This window comes from Pelophylax lessonae, assembly GCF_965119305.1.
Source record: "Pelophylax lessonae genome assembly, chromosome: 1".
Lineage (NCBI taxonomy): Eukaryota > Metazoa > Chordata > Amphibia > Anura > Ranidae > Pelophylax > Pelophylax lessonae.
The window spans coordinates 860,234,782-860,258,645 of NC_138768.1; the positions used below are offsets into that span (position 1 = coordinate 860,234,782).

The following is a 23,864-nucleotide window of genomic DNA, read 5'->3' on the forward strand; positions in this document are numbered from 1 at the left end:
CTTGCAACCGGACCCTGGCATTGCACCACTGTGGAGAGGCCCCAAGATTGCAGGAAGGGAGCCCACTGCAGAACTTGTGAAAGGATCCTGCTGCAGGACCATAATAAAAGGCCATGCAACGAGTGTAAAGAGCCCCAGGATTAGTGGGAAAAGCCCCGGGCTTGAAGGTAAGGGCCCCGGCCAGGGGTTTGGGGGGCCCTTCGTGGTTTCTTGCATCGGGGCCCTGAAGGTTCTAGTTACGCCTCTGGGAGAGATGATCCATTAACAGCCACTGAGGATACCGGTATACAGGCCTTACCTGACTGAGGGAACCCCATATAAACATCACGCTGGTTACCCCTGTAGGGGTATAGAGCTCTGGTGAGTGCGGGCAAAATTGAGAGGGGAGCACTAGTTTCCTCTTCCGGCACGCTGTTTCTGGATCTCCCCAAGATTCACCCAGAAACGTAATCTGGAATTATTTTCCCTAAAAATCACCTTATGGACTTTTACTGCTTATCAGCTATATTCCACTAGTCACTTTATTTCACTATGCTGGCCAGCCCATATTGCAATATCCTTCAGATCGATTGGGCTAGGCTGCACCAAGTCACTTTATAGCAATCAATTTTCTGCAATATTTATATATTATATATTTTTTTATTTTAGTTTTTGATATCACTAATAAGTCGTATTATTGGATTCAACAACTCTGCGTCACTTTATTACTTATTTGACACATTATATTCGCTTATTCACATTTTTTATATTCGCTTATTCACATTTTTTATATTCGCTTATTCACATTTTTTAGTGTCTATTTTGCATATCAGTTGTTTTATCTGTTGATTATTCGCTGATACACTTTGAATAAGTATTGGACATTCATACTTGTCGCTTTTCACCAAGCACTTTATATTTATATCATATTCTATTCATATTGCTTTCTTTGATTGTTTTATAAAGACAATGTGGGCTATGTGGGACTTTAAGTGAGACACCAGCAGGTATGCCCAGCGTCTCCATCCCTGTATCGGAAAAAACGAATTGAAAAGGATTAAAAGAGGTGCATGGAAGCCAGCCAGCCCCCAGTCTGATGCTTGCGCTAATGAAATCATTTACATTAATATGGTTACGCTCCTATAACACCTATATATGTCTAAGTGTAAAATGCATCTAAGTATGTGTGTGTACACAAGTTCAGATGTTTTGCCTGCCTCCAAAAACACCAACAAAAATGCCTGCAACAACACACCTGGGCGTTTCTTTTTTGACGCTAGCGTTTTTTTGGGCATTTTTCTGGGTTGTTTGGAGGCAGGCAAAACATCTGAACTTGTGTATAGTGGTATATATACACACATACTTATATGTATATATACCACTATACACAAGTTCAGATGTTTTTCCTGACTCCAAACCGGCAAGGTGTGAAAAGCGAGAAGCCACTAACCTGTTCTATAAGTGTTCTAATACAAACAATCTTTTTTTTATGGTTCTGGACATGCTACAGAGCTGAAACTTCACAGGTACATTTTTTAGACCCCCCCAGATACTAAATCCAAAGAAATTTTTTTTTTTTTAATTTTTTTTTTTTTCAATAATTGGCTCTCTATCAAAAATGACAATTTTTAAGAACTTTTTTTTGTGTGATTTTGTGTCTGGGGGTCTAAAAGGTGTACCTGTGAAGTTTCAGCTCTGTAGCATGTCCAGAACCAGAAAAAAAAGATTGTTTGTATTAGTGCAATTATAGAACAGGTTAGTGGCTTCTCGCTTTTCACACCTTGCCGGTTTAGTAGCAGGCGTTTTTTTGGGCATTTTTTTGGGTTCTTTAGAGGCAGGCAAAATATCTGAACTTGTGTATAGTGGTATATATACCCGTATACACAAGTTCAGATGTTTTTCCTGCCTCCAAAAACCCCCAAAAAATGCCTGCAACAACACACCTGGGCGGTTTTTTTTTGACGCTAGCGTTTTTTTGGGCATTTTTTTTGGGTTCTTTGGAGGCAGGCAAAACATCTGAACTTGTGTATACGGGTATATATATATACACATACTTATATGTATATACACACCTAGACATATATAGGTGTGATAGGAGCGTAACTATATTGATGTTAATTATTTCATTAGCGCAAGTAGTTTTTTCTGCTCCTTTCACACCTATATATGTCTAGGTGTATATATACATACATGGGTGTGTATATATACCCCCTATACACATGTTCAGATGTCATGTCTGACTCCAAACATGTCCTCAAAAAAGCACTAGCAACGCCTGCAGCATAAAGAATGCTGACCAGTGAGAAGCCATATTCCTGCAGCGAAAGTGACTTCAGAGAAACTAGCTTTTCTCTATAGCGGTCACCCTGCTATGGAAGGGTTGGGTCACCCTGCCATAGCAGTCACTGTCAGTTCACCCTACACTACATTACGGTCACCCTGACACTTCACACTTTCCCTACAGAAACTGAATACATTAAAGCTAACTAAAGTGTAAAAGAGCACCCTAGCTACACTAGATATCCCTTTCCTCACACTAATAAATGCTAAATGACACTTTTAAAGTAAAATTAACGGAACTGCTTCCACTCTCTTCCATGTCCTGTATAACAATGCTAGGAATTTGGCGGGGGCTATCTTATATACTGGGGGGCGTATTCACTAATGATTGGCCTAGGGACCCCCTAGTCACTCCAATCACATTCCTAGCATTCTCCTGCCCCCTCAATTGGCTGTTGCTAATGGTTCTGGTCCAATCACAGGCTTTTAAAGCCCATTTCCTGAACCATTGCACTTTGGTCGGTTCTGGTTGCTGAATTCCGAACTTTTTGGGCAAAAAGTTCTAAATTCGGCCGAACCTCGAACACCCAATGTTCGGGCCGAACCGATGGTCGACCCAAACCGTTCGATCATCCCTAGTCTGATGTACTCACCCTCCAGTCTGCCACCAACCAAGTAGACCTGTCTCTGATATAAATAAAGAACAGGGGTTTAGTTGACATACATTTGCAAACGCATGTGTAAGCTGCAGAGCCACGACACAGCACCCTGTTTTATCTGCAGTCCTAACACTTTTAAATTTGAGTGTCTCCACTCTGGGAGCACATGGCTGCTAATGGATGGATAGGAGGCAGGTGGGAGGGAGCAGCCCAAACTTCCCCCAAAGCACCTCCATCCATGACTGGTCTAGTATCTCAAAACTCTAATAGCAATGTTCTTAAGATGGTACAAACTGAAAGCGACCAGCTGAGAAGCATACACCTCCAACCCCTTGGTGGATGCAGTGTAAAACACAGATTGGGACTTTATATGAGGCAATTTGCCTGTATAGCACAGTGCCTCCATCCCTAATTTCATAAAATATTTGGGACTTTACATGAGACAAGCAGGTCATGCTATGGTCTCCATCCCTGTATATGAAAAAAATGGGGTCAAATTAGACTGCATTCACCAAAAACGCACGAAAATCGCATGGTGGGTCTTTAAATGAAGCACCAGCCTGTAGGCAAGGTGCCTACACTGCATCCACCAAGGGGTTGGATGTGTATGCTTCTCAGCTGGTCGTTTTCAGTTTGTACCATCTTAAGAACATTGCTATTAGTGTTTTGAGATACTAGACCAGTCATGGATGGAGGTGGGTTGGGGGAAGTTTGGGCTGCTCCCTCCCACCTGCCTCCTATCCATCCATCCATTAGCAGCCATGTGCTCCCAGAGTGGAGACACTCAAATTTAAAAGTGCTAGGACTGCAGATAAAACAGGGTGCCGTGTCGTGGCTCTGCAGCTTACACATTCATTTGCAAATGCGTGTCAACTAAACCCCTGTTCTTTATTTATATCATGAGAAAGGTCCAGTGCTTTAAGTGGCCCGGTATGCACTGGTACTCAGTACCTCCACTTCCAAATATGGCTCTTGAGCATACCGCCACCTCTCCGTGCCCCTTAGCATACCAGTACGCTCATTTTGGACATCTGCGCCCTCAATTGCCCCCACCCCAAGAATATTTCCCACTCCAGAGCCAGACCAGTCAGCACCAGTGAGTCCCCCTGTTCGGGAGTCCCAGCCCAGGCCAGGGGGGGTGCTCTGTGGGGACCCTGATGTGGGGTGGGGGGGGGGGCGACAAAATTTATAGGCTATAATAGAGTACCGGCACCTCTTTTGGGCCACTTAAAGCACTGTACAGGTCTACTTGGTTGGTGGCAGACTGAAGGGTGAGTACATCAGACTGGGGGCTGGCTGGCTTCCATGCACCTCTTTCAATCCTTTTCAATTTGTTTTTTGATTGTTTTATAATACTATTTATTATTGCTCACACCACTTACCATCACTCCATTGCACCTTTTAAAAATGTTGATTTTTTTATATGTATTTATTATATTCAATATATTTATTGTGGTGTTAGAGTCAAAAATACGACCATCCGGTCATACTATTACCCCTATTATTTATAGGCAGCGCCATTCACCATTTTTCTATTAATATACAGACATCATGTACTTGTATTTCGCTCCAAGCTTGTGTTCTGTAGCAGCTTATGTGTAGATATTTGGCTAATGTAAGTAAATTAATTTTGAACTCTTGGCAGCGGAATAATCCCACAAATACATCAGGAATAATTGTTTTGAATTTGGTATAAGCCCCCGTTCACATACACGCGACGCTACTTCGCACCCCGACCTCCGAGGTCACGGTGCGAGCAGCACGCCGCGACCTCGGAGCGGCCGCCACGGACTTCATAACATTGAAGTCTATGGCGGTCGCCTCCGGGTCGCCCCAAAGAAGCTCTGGACCCTTTTTCTAAGTCGGAGCGACTTGTGTCGCTCCTATTAGAACGGGTCCGCAGCTTCCCTATGGAAGGCCACCTACGGCGACCTGTGAGGCGACCAGGTCGCCTCACAGGTCGCCTTAGTGTGAACGGGGGCTAAGGGACAGGGACATGTTGTTGTATATTAAAAAACATTTAGGACTGCTAGGGTTCAAAAATCACCATTAGCATTACATTAGCCATTATAGTATTTGAGGTAGAAGAATTAATTGTCACAGTATTGTATCACATGAAATCACAGAAAGCTGGATCTTCTTCATAACTAAACTCAACTTAAAGGACTGGTCTACCACTTGACTCCTCAATTAAAGGGTTGCCAACTGTCCTTTAGTATGGGTACAGATCACTTTCAGGAGTGTGTTACACCATTCCTCCATTCTCTTCAACCTACAGTCCCCAAGTATTGACAAATGTCAGTCATGAAGCTTGTGCAGGGATCCATTCTGGGTTTTTGAGATTTCATATAGGTTCATTTGTTCTAAAGCTGAGAGCTGATAACCCGCCAAACCACAACCCAATTAGGTATATTGGCAACCCTACAAGATCACAAGACAACAAGAAAAAGTCTCTGTAACGACTTGGTAATGACCAAAATCCAGGATTGTAAAGTCTTCTGGTTACGACTGTAGACTGCTGCTCCTCCATTTTGTACAGGTACATGATCCGATGTCCATGAATGGCTTTTTACTCCAACCAAAAATTTACCAGCCAGGTTCCTGAGACAAGAACTTCTGAGGTATTAAATGGCTGAAGCGAGAGAATAAATTATATCCAAATACAAACCCCTTCAGATTCGGATAAAAACCAAGGCATGGTTCTCTTCCACTCATGATGGAAAGGTTGTTCTTACTATTTTCACTTTTCTTCTGGGGAAGAGCTTCGTGTTACAAAGGATGACCAGCAGCATGAGGAAGACCACCGGACAGAGAACTACAGAGACCATCCCAACTGGAATACAAAGACATTAGTCTATGAGTTAAACATAAACCGGAAGAAGGTTTTAGAAGATTCGATTGTAAGCTCTAGCGAGGAGGGCCGTCTGATTCCTACTGTATTAAATTGGATTGTAATTTTACTGTCTGCCCTCATGTTGTAAAGCGCTGCGTAAACTGTTGGGGCTATATAAATCTTGTATACTAATAATAAGACTATCACAGGAGACTTACCGGCCTCTAATGGACTGTAGCCAGTAGAATGTGTGTGAAACATTGGGTCATCCTAGAAAACACAACATCCAAATTGATTAAAGCTTTATCACCAAACAAAGACCTACCACACTTGTTAATCTTAAACTTGTACAATTAGCAAAGTCAATTAAGCGAATGTTAGGCATCACACGGCCTGCTTAACCAGAACACCTACCATTGATCTGGGAGGACTGGGAACCTTTGGCCCAAGAGGAAAACACAACCAATCAACCCTTCCAGTTGAATGTTTAGGCATCACTGGCCTAGCTTAACCAGAAAACTTACCATTGACCATGGAGGACTAAGAACCTTTAGCTTAAGGGGGAAAACACAACCAACTAACCTTTCCAATTGAATGTTTAGGCATCACATGGCCTAACTTAATGCAGAGAGACCAGCGTGCCCCCTTTCAATGCAGAATGACCAGCGTGCCCCCTTTCAATGCAGAATGACCAGCGTGCTCCCTTTCAATGCAGAGAGACCAGCGTGCCCCCTTTCAATGCAGAATGACCACAGAGTGTCATGCCCCCTTTCAATGCAGAATGACCACAGAGTGCCGTGCCCCCTTTCAATGCAGAGTGACCAGCGTGCCCCCTTTCAATGCAGAATAAACAGCATGCCGTGCCCCCTTTTAATGCAGAGTGACCAGCGTGCCCCCTTTCAATGCAGAGAGACCAGCGTGCCCCTTTTCAATGCAGAGTGACCAGCGTGCCCCCTTTCAATGCAGAGAGACCAGCGTGCCCCCTTTCAATGCAGAGAGACCAGCGTGCCCCCTTTCAATGCCGAATGACCAGCGTGCCCCCTTTCAATGCAGAGAGACCAGCATGCCCCCTTTCAATGCAGAATGACCAGCGTGCCCCCTTCAATGCAGAGAGACCAGCGTGCCCCCATTCAATGCAGAGTGACCAGCATGCTGTGCCGCCCTTCAATGCAGAGAGATAATCGTGCCCCCTTTCAATGCAGAGTGACCAGCGTGCCCCTCTTCAATGCAGAGAGACTTATCTGCAGCGGCGGCTTCTCCTCAGTTCCCTGCGTCTCCTCGAGTCCTCCCGCCTCCTCCTCGGCCAATGGCATGCGTTTGCCTTTCGGATCCGTGTGACAATATCAAATTTTCATTCGCTATTGTAACACAATGGGTGGGCACTGCTCTGCGCCCAGGGTCCACCCTTTTCTGAAGCCTATTAGAGCCTCCGCCTCTAATCAGGTGATTAAAAAAAACAAAAAAAAAACAATTGAACTCCATGCATCCGGCGCCCTGCATGTAGATTAGGGGGCCGGACGCATGGATAGGGGAGCGGCGCCCCTGCGCCCCCAATGCACCAGCCGCCACTGCCCCCTTCCATTTAGGTGCAAACCATCTTTAGCATATAGGTTGCACCCCAATGAAAAGTGAGCCCAGTGCTCTAAGAACCCAAATCCTTCCTTCTTACACCAGGTCTTTATCCATGCATTCAGCTCTCCCCCTGTCTTTTCTGTGTTGCGCATGGCACAGGCAATATTTCAGAGAATATCACCTGGGAGGTCCTTCCCTTCAACTTGCAGCCTCGTTTATTAAATTGGTTCTTAAGGAGCCCCCACCTTCCATATATTCTGTCATTGGTTCCAATGTGGACCAAGACAGCTGGGTCATGCCAAGCCTCTCTCAGTACTTTATCAATCCGATCCACCACATGCCGAACCCTGGAACCAGGGAGACAGAAAAAAACATTTGGTTGAGGTGATCCTGGGGACAAATTATTCTATCAGTCCTCCTGATTATAGAATCCCCAATTACCACCAGTTGTCTAGGCCTACCTGCACTACCCTCACCACCACTACTGGCTGCTCTCCCGGCTGTTAGGGACAGCAGTGACATCTAGGGCTGGCACCTCTGAGCTTGCCACCCCCACATCTTCAGCCAATGTGACAAATCTGTTAGGGTGCTCAAACCAAGGGCTGGCCTTCCTTTTCTGTGAGCCCCTACCACTCCCTCTGACTGTATTAACCTATCTTCCTACCTGATAAACCTGATTTACCCCTCCACCCTCCCCAATAACCCCACTAGCCACCTGCTCAGCGAGCAGAGGACCCCTTTCAAGGTTGTCAGTTCTGCCCAGTGTTGCAATTTGCTCCTCTAGATCTCTAATGTGAGCTTCCAGAAGGGCAACCCGCTCACATCTGTCGCAGCAGTATCCATCCTGGAGCGGTTGCTCCATTATTGTATACATGCGGCACTGCACAAAACCTTCAATCTTGCTAGCACACATCTTACAACAACATCTTCATTTGCAATTCTGGGCTTTCAGTCACATGACATCCCACAACTACAGAGTTAGTGCTAAAAGACTTCCCTCTGCAAAAGGTCAGATCAGGGAGCTGGTAGCTTTATATTGCCCAGCATTTATCTGTCCTGCTCTAATTAGGGTCTGAATGGTGGAGTATCCCCACTCATGGGCACTATTCCAACACATATTATCAGTACTGGCCCAGGGAGCAAATGTCCCCTGGTCCAGTCCTTCTCTGCCCCCAGCCCTGTCCCTACCTGCTGTGGACAGTTTTGTCCCTGAATTTGGAATCATCATGGTAGGTGTTCCAGCTCTGGGCATGCCCTGGTTTGGCAAAGGCACCATGGTGCTTTAAACACATACAGGCCTGCCTTGTAAAAAGGGAATTCAACCTTATGGCTTTTCAATAGGTGCTTTTTCAAAGTGTATTTGTAATTGCTTTCCAGCTGGATGGTCAAATCAAACATTGTTCTCATCGGTTGTTCTATCCAAAGTATCGTATGTCTATTATGTCATTATTTTGGCAGTTGCGGAAGGAGCTCTTGCTTCTGTACTCACTATGTAGGTCTGCGGCCGATCCTTCAGACAGGTGACGTCTTTCTCTTCCAGAAAACGGTGAAGGAAACGATGGCTGCAGTCACTAAACATGTCGTTCATGTTGTATCTGTAGAGCAGACAATATGTGGTTACTTGGGGTGCTTTGATACGCATAAAAGGATATCATTTTCATTATATATCTTTTTTTAAAGGCCCAGTGACATCATCACCAGATCTCTTTAGAAACCGCACACCGCTCCAGGTGGAAATGCCTTCAAAAATCCTCACAGTAACAGCCAGTGGCGGCTGGTGAATAAAAATTTGAGGGGGGGTGGGCGTCACTATTGTCATACAACTGGGTGGGCTCAGGGCACAGTGCTCTGCGCCCCAAGCCCACCCTTTTTTTAAGCCTATTAGAGCCTCTGGCTCTAATCACGTGCTTAAAAAAAAAAAAAAACCCTATTGGAATCCATGCGTCTGGCGCCCTGCATGTAGATTAGGAGGCCGGATGCATGGATAGGGGGGGCGGCGCCCCTGCGCCCCCAATGAACGGGCCGCCGCTGGTAACAGCACAGGTGCAGGCTCAATGTGCAAGCCATATAGAACAAAAAGTGTGTCTGGACAGCCGCACTCCAATGCAAATATTTATTGAAAAGAGGATAAAATACCACAGCATAGAGAGGTACGGATCAAAGACAGCTGACGCGTTTCACCCTACTCACAGTGCTTAATCATAGCTATATCCCGATCTCTTTACTTCTCTAAGCAATACAGGCAGATCATGGCTGGTGGGTGGGGCCAGCAGAGTGCTGTACATAGCACCCTGCCTCAGTACTCCTCAAAGAGCCCTCAGCTCTGATGCACACAGTGGGCTGGCTCTTGGGAGGAGCAAAGCAAATATGAAAATGCCTTGATGGATGAGTTCAGTCTGGGCGTTCCTAGTCAGATAGTATTGAAGACTACCCTAGGTAACGTCCACATGGTTACTATGCACAGCTGCACCAGACTCTGTGTGCACCAGTTTTAGTAAATCTCCCCTTATATCATACTTGCCAACTGTCCCGTTTTTGCCGGGACAGTCCCGGCAAATAGGAGCCTGTCCCGGGCCATTTACATTGTCCCGGCAATGTACTTATTTACACTTTGCACTTACTTACTTACTTAATGTACTTATTTACACCTTGCACTTTATTTATATTTACATATTCCATTTTTTGTATGGTCACACATGAGCAATTTCACACTTTTGAATTGCAGGGAATTGTGATGAGAATTTTAAACTTTCGGCAGAAGTAGTGCAGCTGAATGGGAGAATTTTTCCAACTCTGCTACTTTGGCCTCAAGTTTAAAATTCCCTTTTCAATTTCCTGTCATTCTCTCTTTATTGAGTAGACCCTATAATCTGATGATAAGTAGGTGGAGATTAATTATGTGGAGTGGGAGGAGCTTCGGGGAAGTGGGTGTGGTAAGTAATTGATAGCTGTGCTGCAAAGTGTCCCTGGAATTTTGTTTCAAATGTTGGCAGTTATGTTATATCTCATCATTCTGTTTGTTTAACTGAATGAAGACAAATGTTACTATAAGTACATGTTGTACATATAAATGTCCACTGGGTGGCACTGTGTCCACAGTTTGCTGCATTTACACCAAATTTGCCTCTAACATTAGCATGAAATATGGCTTTTGGCACCAAAAAACAAATTTCACTAAAACAGATTTCACTATAAACACCCCGAGTATCCCCAAAAATGTCATTGTAGCTCAACACACCCAGTGTGATCTAGCCAGCAGGGTTAGGGTGTGTTGAACTATGATAATCAGCATTGATCAATGCAGGTATAAGCAAGGGCACAGAAAACAACTGCTTTCTATGTTCCCTGTCTATTACATCAAAAATACAGCATGTTAGCATTTTTGCACACTACAACACACAAAAATGCATTTCAATGCACCACAGCGCTCTGTTTTGCATAGACCTAAATTAGGTGTCATAAAACACTGAGCATTGCACCACCCCTAGAAAATGCACACCAGCAAGCCTGCATTATACAGAAAGGATGGGTCCCAATACTCATACTTTCCAAAAATCTTGGAGCAGAACTCAGGGCATTTGTTTCATTATTTTTTTTTATACTGTAACCAACCCCCCCACCCCTTGGATCTGTAATTCTGCATGTAAATTAATTCTGTGCGAATGGGGCAAAACCAAATATTCTCAGGCTACATTCTCTGCAGATCAAATGTGTAAATGGGGAACCGTATTATGTCCCCCAACTCAAAGCACCTTGTCCCCATGTGGATGGGGATAAGGGCCTCATCCCCACAACCATGGTTGTGGGAGTCTGCGGGTGGGGGGCTTATCAGAATCTGGTAACCCCCTTTAACAAGGGGGCCCCCAAATCCCGCCTCCTCCCTATGTGAATGAGTATGGAGTACATTATACCCCTACCCATTCACCAAAAAAGTGTCAAAAAGTAAGAAAAACCCAGATGCAGTTTTTGACAATTCCTTTATTAAATAAATAAAAAAACAGTGTCCCCCAATGGAAATCGATCGTCAATCATGGCACCCATGCACCACCAGAATCCGAACAAAACCCCCCAAAAAACAAAGCTCTGCATCCGAGGACATATGGCTGCCGAATGCCTCCTTCACTGTTTGACAGTTCTTATATAGGTAAGGGCAGGGCCATCTGGTGACATCACCCAGTGGCACCACCCCCTTGTGACGTCACTGATCCAGCATGCACCGGTCCGTGACTTCATAGGGGGGGCGGTGCTACCAGGTGACGTCATCAGGTGGCTCCGCTCTTACCTATATATAAGAACAGTCAAACGGTGAAGGAGGCATTCGGCGGCCAGCTGTCCTCCGGAGCAGATCTCTTTATTTTTTTGGGGTTCCAGCGGGTTAGCGGGTGGCGTGATTAATGATAAATTTACATGGGGGGTCACTTTTATTAATTTAATTTTTTAATAATGGGGCGGCACAGTGGTGTAGTGGTTAGCACTATCACCTAGCAGCAAGAGGGTCGCTGGTTCGAATCCCAACCATGACACTACCTGTCTGGAGTTTGCATGTTCTCCCTGTGCCTGCGTGGGTTTCCTCCGGGTACTCCGGTTTCCTCCCACACTCCAAAGACATGCTGGTAGGTTAATTGGATCCTGTATAAAAAATTGACCCTACTATTTATGTATGAATGTTAGGGACCTTAGATTGTACACTCCTTGAGGGCAGGGACTGATGTGAATGTGCAATGTATATGTAAAAGCGCTGCTTAAATTGACAGCGCTATATAAGTACCTGAAATAAATAAATAAATAAAGGATTTGTCAAACACTGTCTCTGTGTTTTCTTACTTTTTGACATTTATTTGGTGAATGGGTAGGGGGACTAAGTACCTAATACTCAGTCACATAGGAGGGGCCTGGGATCTGGGGGCCCCCTAGTGAAAGGAGGGCTTCCAGATTCCAATAAGCCCCCCGCCCGCACCCCTCTATGTTGAGGGCATGTGGCCTGGTATGATTCGGGTGGGGGGCTCGATAGGGTCTGGTATTGATTCCAGGGGGGGGAACCCACGCCATTTAAAAAAAAAAGAAATTGATGTCGGGGTTCCCCTTAAAATTCAGACCCGAAGGGCCTAGTATGGACGGGGGGCAGGGAGGGGGGCTGTTTTTTTTCCAGACTTTTTAATTGTCGGCTTTTTTGTGCAGGGGAACCCGCTGACAGCTAATGAGTCATCGGTTGTTAAAGACATGGCGGCCGGCTTCCCAGGTCCCCCAACCCCCAGGCAGTTTTTCGACAAATCCCGGTCCGCTCCTTAGCAGGCAGCTCAATGCGGTAAGTGACTGCTTTAAATAATGCGGTAATTACTGCTATATCGAACGAATATTGCATTCGGTTTTTAACGGTAAATTCTTAGTGAATTGAACATTCACAACTGATTTACCACATGGGGTATTTTACCGTATTTTATTTGCTATTATTTAACTCTTAGTGAATTAACCCCAATGTGGTCATTTCCCCTATATTGTCTATGATGCCTTATAAGAGATTTTGCCTCACTTTCCGTCCCTGTGACGCCATGAGAAGTAATGGAGGTGAGGCACTCAAAGCAATAAAAACCTTGTCCTAATTCACCATTATTTTTTTGTTTTTGCCTGAGACCTTGTTAGAAAAATTTCCCATAAGTTCCTGCTCTGTTCTCAATGCCTAAAAGTCAACATGCCAAGCCTAGGCTGCAGCCTGGACACTTCCCACCACTACCCCTAGGAGGCTTACCCAGTGCGTCGGGAGAGTAGGCATTTCCCTTTGGCGGCGGGGCAGTAGCAGTTCTCCGTATCGTGGCTCATTCCAAGATTGTGGCCCATCTCATGAGCCACATACTTGGCGATTTCTCTGGCGCTGAGTCCCGTGTCCTGTGGAACAACAAGCACTATATGAGAGAACCGACACTTCACCATGTACTTCAAGAGCTCCTAAACACTTGATGCTTAGTGGTTCCCTGGAGGAACCTGTTTTATAACCTTGTTTCAAATTAAACCCTAAATATAATGGATGTAACAGGAACCATGGTCAGAAAGGTGGATATAGCCTCGAAATACTGCCACCCAAGCTTAGTAGAAGAAAAAACAAATTTGGCTATTGTTATTAATATATACAGTCAGGTCCATAAATATTGGGACATCGACACAATTCCAATCTTTTTGGCTCTATATACCACCACAATGGATTTGAAATGAAACAAACAAGATGTGCTTTAACTGCAGACTTTCAGCTTTAATTTGAGGGTATTTACATCCAAATCAGGTGAACGGTGTAGGAATTACAACAGTTTGTATATGTGCCTCCCACTTTTTAAGGGACCAAAAGTAATGGGACAAATTAACAATCATAAATCCAATTTTCACTTTTTAATACAAATCCTTTGCAGTCAATTACAGCCTGAAGTCTGGAACGCATAGACATCACCAGACGCTGGGTTTCATCCCTGGTGATGCTCTGCCAGGCCTCTACTGCAACTGTCTTCAGTTTCTGCTTGTTCTTGGGGCATTTTCCCTTCAGTTTCGTCTTCAGCAAGTAAAATGCATGCTCAATCGGATTCAGGTCAGGTGATTTACTTGGCCATTGCATAACATTCCACTTCTTTCCCTTAAAAAACTCTTTGGCTGCTTTCGCAGTATGCTTCGGGTCATTGTCCATCTGCACTGTGAACGCCGTCCAATGAGTTCTGAAGCATTTGGCTGAATATGAGCAGATAATATTGCCCGAAACACTTCAGAATTCATCCTGCTGCTTTTGTCAGCAGTCACATCATCAATAAATACAAGAGAACCAGTTCCATTGGCAGCCGTACATGCCCACGCCATGACACTACCACCACCATGCTTCACTGATGAGGTGGTATGCTTTGGATCATGAGCAGTTCCTTTCCTTCTCCATACTCTTCTCTTCCCATCACTCTGGTAGAAGTTGATCTTGGTCTCATCTGTCCATAGGATGTTGTTCCAGAACTGTGAAGGCTTTTTTAGGTGTTGTTTGGCAAACTCTAATCTGGCGTTTCTGTTTTTGAGGCTCACCAATGGTTTACATCTTGTGGTGAACCCTCTGTATTCACTCTGGTGAAGTCTTCTCTTGATTGTTGACTTTGTCACACATACACCTACCTCCTGGAGAGTGTTCTTGATCTGGCCAACTGTTGTGAAGGGTGTTTTCTTCACCAGGGAAAGAAATCTTCAGTCATCCACCACAGTTGTTTTCCGTGGTCTTCCGGGTCTTTTGCTGAGCTCACCGGTGCGTTCTTTATTTTTAATGATGTTCCAAACAGTTGATTTGGCCACACCTAATGTTTTTGCTATCTCTCTGATGGATTGGGTTTGGTTTTTCAGCCTAATGATGGCTTGCTTCACTGATAGTGACAGTTCTTTGGATCTCATATTGAGAGTTGACAGCAACATATTCCAAATGCAAATAGCACACTTGAAATGAACTCTGGACCTTTTAACTACTCCTTGTAAATGGGATAATAAGGGAATAACACACACCTGGCCATGGAACAGCTGAGCAGCCAACTGTCCCATTACTTTTGGTCCCTTAAAAAGTGGGAGGCACATATACAAACTGTTGTAATTCCTACACCTTTCCCCTGATTTGGATGTAAATACCCTCAAATTAAAGCTGAAAGTCTGCAGTTAAAGCACATCTTGTTTGTTTCATTTCAAATCCATTGTGGTGGTGTATAGAGCAAAAAAGATTAGAATTGTGTTGATGTCCCAATATTTATGGACCTGACTGTAAATAAATCTAGAAGGATGAATTACATTTTGTTTTTATTTACCTTGATGATACCTCCACTCTGAGACCTGGTACACATCTTGCCTAGGAACGCCTCTCCCAGGGCGTGGTTCCTGAAGTGCGCTCCGCTGTGAGAGAAGAGAAGAGACGACCCTGGTCAGAATTCAATCTGTCCTAACGTGAAACCACCACACCAACTCAAATAGCTATCACTGGCCGCAGCTCAATCACCCACTCCTAGGTCACACTGAAGCAATAAGTATAGAACCCAAGTTGCGCTGAAGCAGGATACCTGCTTGTCTTTATAGTCTTACCGGCTCCACCAGTACGTAAAAAAAAAAAAAAACACTTACCAGCAGTAGAATATCTCTCTCAACATTACAGCAAGCCTAGAATCAATTTATTGTCACTGTTGGGACGTATCATGAAGGCTGAGAGAGGACAGTGAGTGGTATTTGATAGGTTACAATATTCTGTTACAATTGGCTAAGCAGCGAAGATGAGCTTGGGTTTGGTCCAAATTGAGTTTGGTCCGAACTCAGAAGCTAGCTGTATTGCTGGGTCAATGGGCTGTGGGTGGGAGATTACCTACCTCGTCCACAGCTTACTGGGCCAGGGGGATGCAATCATGTGACAGCTTTCCATGGGTATGGGCAAACTGGGTTCAGACCAAGTCTATATTTGAATATTTAAACACCGCAGGGGTCTGGTGGCTCAGCCAGAGGGTTAATGTCCTGCAACTGTGTACAGTCATGAGAATACAAAGTGTCAGTCTGGCTTGGTGGCCTTTTTCTATATCGGCTGCAAGTGGGTTTTTCTGTCTCTGCATTGTTCTTAGGGAACCTTATGGAAGCTGTATTGCATTCCAGGCTCTGCATGGGAGTACATATCGGCTGTTATTCCTGACCTCCCAGGCCTGCTGCCTGGGCAGGACATATGGGCTTTGAGAAGAAACTAAGCCTGAGCTTAAGGGCCTACAAGCTAGCACTGCCTTTATGGAGGGCTTGCCTGGAAGGTGTGAAGCTGGATTCTGGATTGGAGAACCAGGGCGGGACTTTGCAGGGAGTCTGGTCGCTTGTCCAGAGGGGTTCATGTCCTACAACTGCCTACAGTCAAAAGTGCCAGTATGGCTTTAACGTCCTGTTTTGTATCAGCTGTAAGTAGGGATTTCGGTCTATGCGCTGTTCTTGGGAAATCTTGTGGAAGCACTCTTGCCTCCCAGGCTCTGTATGGGGAGAACATGTAGGCTGTTGTTCCTGACCTCCCAAGCCTGCTGTCTGGGTTGGAAATATGGACTTTGAGAAGAATCTAGGCCTGATCTTAGGGGATACAAGCTAGCACTGCCTTTCCAGAAGATCCGCCACAAGCTAGCACTGCCTTTCCAGAAGATCCGCCACAAGCTAGCACTGCCTTTCCAGATGGTCTGCCACAAGCTAGCACTGCCTTTCCAAATGGTCTGCCACAAGCTAGCACTGCCTTTCCAGATGGTCTGCCACAAGCTAGCACTGCCTTTCCAGATGGTCCGCCACAAGCTAGCACTGCCTTTCCAGAAGGTCCGCCACAAGCTAGCACTGCCTTTCTAGAAGATCCGCCACAAGCTAGCACAGCCTTTCCAGAAGGTCCGCCACAAGCTAGCACTGCCTTTCCAGAAGGTCCGCCACAAGCTAGCACTGCCTTTCTAGAAGATCCGCCACAAGCTAGCACTGCCTTTCCAGAAGGTCCGCCACAAGCTAGCACTGCCTTTCTAGAAGATCCGCCACAAGCTAGCACTGCCTTTCCAGAAGGTCCGCCACAAGCTAGCACTGCCTTTCCAGAAGGTCCGCCACAAGCTAGCACTGCCTTTCCAGAAGGTCTGCCACAAACTAGCACTGCCTTTCTAGAAGATCCGCCACAAGCTAGCACTGCCTTTCTAGAAGATCCGCCACAAGCTAGCACTGCCTTTCCAGAAGGTCCGCCACAAGCTAGCACTGCCTTTCCAGAAGGTCCGCCACAAGCTAGCACTGCCTTTCCAGAAGGTCCGCCACAAGCTAGCACTGCCTTTCCAGAAGGTCCGCCACAAGCTAGCACTGCCTTTCCAGAAGGTCCGCCACAAGCTAGCACTGCCTTTCTAGAAGATCCGCCACAAGCTAGCACTGCCTTTCCAGAAGGTCTGCCACAAGCTAGCACTGCCTTTCCAGAAGGTCTGCCACAAGCTAGCACTGCCTTTCTAGAAGATCTGCCACAAGCTAGCACTGCCTTTCCAGAAGGTCCGCCACAAGCTAGCACTGCCTTTCCAGAAGGTCTGCCACAAGCTAGCACTGCCTTTCTAGAAGATCCGCCACAAGCTAGCACTGCCTTTCCAGAAGGTCCGCCACAAGCTAGCACTGCCTTTGCAGAAGGTCCGCCACAAGCTAGCACTGCCTTTGCAGAAGGTCCGCCACAAGCTAGCACTGCCTTTCCAGATGGTCTGCCACAAGCTAGCACTGCCTTTCCAGATGGTCTGCCTAGGCGTAGTGAAGCTGGAATCTGGATTGGAGCACCAGGGAGGAACTTTGAACACTGCAGGAAGCCTGGTGGTCCATCCAGTGGGTTTATGTCCAAAGCCAGTCTGGCTTTAATGTCCTTTTTCTGTATCTGTTGGTTTTTCAGAGTCTGTGTATTGTTCTTTGTAGAATCACGTGAGCTAACCTTATCTCTTTAGACTTTGTTTACTTAAATATACTCAAATAAGTATCGAAAAGTGACTGGCGCCCAGGGCTGTCTTTAACACAGGGCAAAAGCGGCAGCTGCCCTGGGTCTAGTCATTGTTGTGGGGCCCAAAGCAGCTGCCCCTTGAGCCCCCAAATAGTTGATAAGTGGATTCAAGAGGGCCCAAGAAAATTTTTGCCCAGGGTCCAATCAAGAATAAAGACGGCCCTGCTGGCGCCCATCTGTTCATCTCCTCTCTACAAGTCAAGAATCCAACCCTGAGATGAAATGTCAGCCCTAATCCTTAGTGGTACCTAACAGCCTTGAGGGGTAAGGGGGTGCTGCATGTTCTATTCAGGAATGTTGATGAAGGGGGTATGATACTATAAGATAAATGTCCCATGTTGAAAATTCAACAGAAAGCTTTAACATTTACCTGCTATCAATTTTACCTGAAAGACCATTACCTTTGTTAGGTAGAAGGGTCTTTTCTTTGTGTCTTTCTGAAGCCGGTTACACTTTTTTACCGAAGAGTAATTTTTTTATACCACAACATCCATAAATGAACTTGAACTCTCATCTTTTGGTTTGGTGCTCCTTCCATATATTCACAGTGGTCCATAAGGACATTCTCATTAAGGGTAAGAGGGGCTTAGTCACGGAGTCAGCAAAATTAGTTCTCCTGTTACATAATTAGGTGGAAAAGTAAGTTTAAAAGAGATACATAGAGGAAGTTTTCTGCTCAAGGCTCTGTTTCTAACTTAGGAAGTGTTTTTGACACCCTCTAAATGCTGGGACAAGCGATGTGCAATTCTGCTTTCGCCAATCTTTGCATTTTTCCTGAACATAAAGTGCAGTTTTGCTTTAGACTGGCCATATTAACATTCATGACTTTTAAAAAAAATGTTGCAGTAAAATATCTTACATGCACAAGGTTGTGAGAAGAGCATTGGTGGGACCTCAGAGACAAATGAAGCCCACCAGAAGTCTTTTCAGATTATTACCTGATCAGTTGAATGTTATCGTGATGTTTGCGAGGTAGAAGTTCCTCCGTTCGCCACCGCAGGAAATGCTGAAGGGTGCTGTGCGCGGTTTCCGAGATGACAGCTCTATTTTCCTGCGTCCAGATCTCCACTCCGACCAGAAAAACCTGGAAGCCGATATTGGAAAATATCTAGAACAGGGAGGAGTGACTTCAGCTAAATTGTTTATCCTTGAATTTTAATAACTAATAGGGTTACACCAATGAAAAATCAATAAATTCAACCACCCTGCGCCAAAATATTCAAATTAGGATCAAGAAATGTCTATTTATCATCATTAGTCATTTAGGTCAACATTGGATCATTCAGAGATCCTCACTGAACTTCTAGAGAGAGTTTGCTGCACTGAAAGTAAAGGGGCTGAATAATTTTGCACGCCAAATTTTTCACAAAGTTGTTAAATATCCAATAAATTTCGTTCCACTTCATGATTGTGTCCCACTTGCTGTTGATTCTTCAAAAAAAATTACAGTTTTATATCTTTATGTTTGAAGCCTGAAATGTGGCAAAAGGTCGAAAAGTTCAAGGGGGCCGAATACTTTCGCAATGCACTGTACACCACCACAATGGATTTGAAATAAAACAAACAAAATGTGCTTTAACTGCAGACTTTCAGCTTTAATTTGAGGGTATTTACATCCAAATCAGGTAAAAGATGTAGGAATTACAACAGTTTGTATATGTGCCTCCCACTTTTTAAGGGACCAAAAGTAATGGGACAATTGGCTGCTCAGCTGTTCCATGGCCAGGGGTGTGTTATTCCCTCATTATGCCATTTACAAGGAGCAGATAAAAGGTCCAGCTTTCATTTCAAGTGTGCTATTTGCATTTGGAATCTGTTGCTGTCAACTCTCAATATGAGATCCAAAGAGCTGTCACTATCAGTGAAGCAAGCCATCATTAGGCTGAAAAAAACAAAACAAACCCATCAGAGAGATAGTAAAAACATTAGGTGTGGCCAAATCAACTGTTTGGAACATCTTTAAAAAGAAAGAACGCACCGGTGAGCTCAGCAACACCAAAAGACCCGGAAGACCATGGAAAACAACTGTGGTGGATGACCGAAGAATTCTTTCCCTGGTGAAGAAAACACCCTTCACAACAGTTGGCCAGATCAAGAACACTCTCCAGGAGGTAGGTGTATGTGTGTCAAAGTCAACGATCAAGAGAAGACTTCACCAGAGTGAATGCAGAGGGTTCACCACAAGATGTAAACCATTGGTGAGCCTCAAAAACAGGAAGGCCAGGTTAGAGTTTGCCAAACAACATCTAAAAAAGCCTTCACAGTTCTGGTACAACATCCTATGGACAGATGAGACCAAGATCAACTTGTACCAGAATGATGGGAAGAGAAGAGTATGGAGAAGGAAAGGAACTGCTCATGATCCAAGGCATACTACCTCATCAGTGAAGCATGGTGATGGTAGTGTCATGGCGTGGGCATGTATGGCTGCCAATGGAACTGGTTCTCTTGTATTTATTGATGATGTGACTGCTGACAAAAGCAGCAGGATGAATTCTGAAGTGTTTCAGGCAATATTATCTGCTCATATTCAGCCAAATGCTTCAGAACTCATTGGACGGCGCTTCACAGTGCAGATGGACAATGACCCGAAGCATACTGCGAAAGCAAACAAAGAGTTTTTTTAAGGGAAAGAAGTGGAATGTTATGCAATGGCCAAGTCAATCACCTGACCTGAATCCGATTGAGCATGCATTTCACTTGCTGAAGACAAAACTGAAGGGAAAATGCCCCAAGAACAAGCAGGAGCTGAAGACAGTTGCAGTAGAGGCCTGGCAGAGCATCACCAAGGATGAAACCCAGCGTCTGGTGATGTCTATGCGTTCCAGACTTCAGGCTGTAATTGACTGCAAAGGATTTGCAACCAAGTATTAAAAAGTGAAAGTTAGATTTATGATTGTTAATCTGACCCATTACTTTTGGTCCCTTAAAAAGTGGGAGGCACATATACAAACTGTTGTAATTCCTACACCGTTCACCTGATTTGGGTGTAAATACCCTCAAATTAAAGCTGAAAGTCTGCAGTTAAAGCACATCTTGTTTGTTTCATTTCAAATCCATTGTGGTGGTATATAGAGCCAAAAAGATTAGAATTGTGTCGATGTCCCAATATTTATGGACCTGACTGTATAACAATATAACAAAATTTGTTATATATTTGACATATTTACCATATCCTTGAATTTTGCAAGAGTTTCGGCTTGGGTAAAATTTCCTGAATGAAAACCTTATCATGTTACTCATGTTATGCAAAAAGTCAACAAATTGTTTTTTTTTAATGTTACTTTTTTATGCTTTTTTTTCTGTAAAAAAGTAACATCAAAATACACTAAAAAGGAAAAATTACAACTCTTAGGAGAAATTTAAAGCCATTGCACCACCAAAAACCACCTAATCCCTAATCTGGAGGAATAAACAGAGGACATTCAAGGTACGGTATATTCACGTGAGGGATGAGGCGCCCATCTACTACAGATCCAGTTGTGAGACACAAATTTTTCTCTAAAGACTTGCACCATCAGACATGTGATGCCCATGTTCAGAGCTGTCCTTCCCTGTGCATGTCTTAGTAAATTCACTCAGATAATGACAGAGATAAGATGCCATGTACCACCTCCACCTGGGTACTGGACTCTACCTGGCTGAGGTGATGGGCCACAGAGATGAGATGCTGTCTGGTCTTCTCCAAATCCTCTCCATGACGCTGGAACTGCAGAAAGAGATGAACACAAGATCTTCATACAGTCAACTTATAGACGTGTAAGAACGCTGTGTAATTTTATTTAGAATTTTATCAAAAGTGGTGGAGATAATAGGACTTAATGTTTCAATATCTATGGTAAGTTGTTATTTTTGATGTTGGGATTGGTGTGGTGACAAGGATGGAGGTGGTAGGTATGTCCTCAGGGTCATCAGGTGGGTACCCTCCTTCATTGGTGTTTCATGAGTCCACTACATCTCCAGAGGGCTCAATGGTGATACCTGGTGTCCCAGGAACACCCCATCAGTTCCATACCCTCCTGTCTCATCTTGCAAGCCTGTTGTTGTCAACATGGGCAAATATTCCTTATTTTCATTCATTAGAGCCCAGCTGAACTCTCTCTTTAAAGAGGAACTCCAATTGAAAAATCTGTCCCCTGTAAGCATGCTGCAGAGAAGGACCCTTGCTCTCTGTGTGGTCTCTCCCGTGGTCTCTCTGTAGAGGTCCGACACATTCCTCCTGCTGAGCTTTACAATGAGAAAAGCTCACACGTCCTGCTGATTGGAGAGCTCTAGGTCTAACTCAGTAGGGGTGTATGCAGAGAGACCACTGCTTCCATACAGAGTACAAGGGTCCCCTCTTAAGCAGCCTGGCATCAGACACGTTTTTATAACAGCAAGCTGGGGCTGTTTTTTTTTTTTTTTTTTTTTAAGAAAATGAACTGTAAGACCTTACACACCTGGAATTTAAACTAAAAGTTAAATTAGGCCTTAGAGGGCCAGTCTTCACAAACGTGTTTGGAAGTTGGAGAGTTAAACCACCTAAATGATTTATGGAACTCTGGTGGTAATATCATTGGTCTTGAGTCTTGGAGTCATTAGGAGGTTCTCCCACTCTCCCGGATGGATTTTTATTTTATTTATCATTATGTAGAGTGCTACAGGAGGGGAATTATGGGACTTTATATATAGTGATATCGAGACCATCTGCCCCAGGGGTTTCTGCTACCAAGTAGTATTGGCTGCGCCAAGTTTGCCGATACTAAGACTAGGTAACATATAAAATCCACACAGTCTAATTTTATGGTCATGAGGGCCACCAAGGTGACACCAGAGGGCCAGCCCTGGATTCTAGGACAATATCCCCCCAGACATTATCCCCCCGGACAATATCCCCCCGGACAATATCCCCCCTGGACAACATCCCCCCGGACAATATCCTCCCTGGACAATATCCCCCTAGACAATATCCCCCCCTCTAACCCTAACCCTATGTCCAGGGGGATCTTTTCCGGGGGGATATTGCCCGGGGGATGTTGTCCCGGGGGGATATTATCCAGGGGGATGTTGTCCAGGGGGAATATTGTCCAGGGGGATGTTTTCCGGGGGGGATATTGTCCCGGGGGATATTGTGCAATGCTCATGGCAGCTACTCATTAACCACCCCAAACAGCAAAATAGATAGCAAGTTCAGTTCAAAAATACAGTCAGTGACTGCTAGCTAGCCCTGGCAGGAGGCTTTAGAGAAAAGTCGGTAAAAGGTAGATGTGTATTTTTACATTCTTATGCCGCTTTTCCACTGCATGGAACCGAACGTTCGGCTCGCTTTTGTGCTTTTCCACTGCTGGTACTGCATGGTATAGTGTAGGAACGGTTCGGTACGGTACGGCGGCGCTTTTCCACTGCATGGAACCGAACGGTACGGCTCTCAAAAACAGTACCTACTCGATTGTGGTTCCAACAGGTACCATACCCGGTACCATATCCCACAATCCTTTGCATGCAGTCACTACTAGCCACTGATTGGTCAGAGAATCCCACCCACCCCGTTGTTATCCCACCCACTTAACTTTAGTACTACTTTAGTGGAAAAGCAAACCATACCGTACCGTACCGTTCCAACACCGTACCATGCGGTACCAGCAGTGGAGAAGCAAACCGAGCCAAGCAGGGCCGAGTAGAGCCGAGCCAGTACTTGCAGTGGAAAAGTGCCATTAACTGCTAAATGGTATTTCCCCAGAATATAAAACTTTGATACAAGTATTGCGAGACAGAAAATATAGTTACTATAACATTCCCTTTTCCAACTTCCTTCAATGAACAGCTCACACCAGATTTAGGACAGAATAACCTAATGATGATATTCAATGGAGAAATTTCGTAGAAAAAATTTGTAAAATTGTGAAAAATTTTAATATCATTCCAGGTTTAACTGGACCAATCTTTAGAGACATGTCCATAATTTTACCACTGATGACTCTGCTTCTACTAACAGACCCCATCCCATGCCAAAGCACCTGGTCTAGAAGGACCCATGTATTCAGAAGTGGAAGGGAAAGTCCATCTTAAT

The 23,864-nt window shown here is 44.7% G+C and overlaps 1 protein-coding gene across 1 annotated transcript in view; it reads right to left on the reverse strand.

Moving 5' to 3' along the window:
* Positions 1-5,629: 5,629 nt before the first annotated feature.
* The window catches only part of ADAM33 (ADAM metallopeptidase domain 33), a gene marked incomplete at both ends in the record, with an annotated part of 85,137 nt that continues 66,902 nt past the window's right edge, over positions 5,630-23,864 (reverse strand). The window contains 7 exons of the mRNA XM_082250501.1: positions 5,630-5,751; positions 5,970-6,021; positions 8,813-8,918; positions 13,070-13,206; positions 15,126-15,210; positions 18,754-18,923; positions 21,453-21,524. Of these exons, the coding sequence (XP_082106627.1) occupies positions 5,630-5,751; positions 5,970-6,021; positions 8,813-8,918; positions 13,070-13,206; positions 15,126-15,210; positions 18,754-18,923; positions 21,453-21,524 (744 nt within the window). The remainder of the gene's footprint in view (positions 5,752-5,969; positions 6,022-8,812; positions 8,919-13,069; positions 13,207-15,125; positions 15,211-18,753; positions 18,924-21,452; positions 21,525-23,864) is intronic.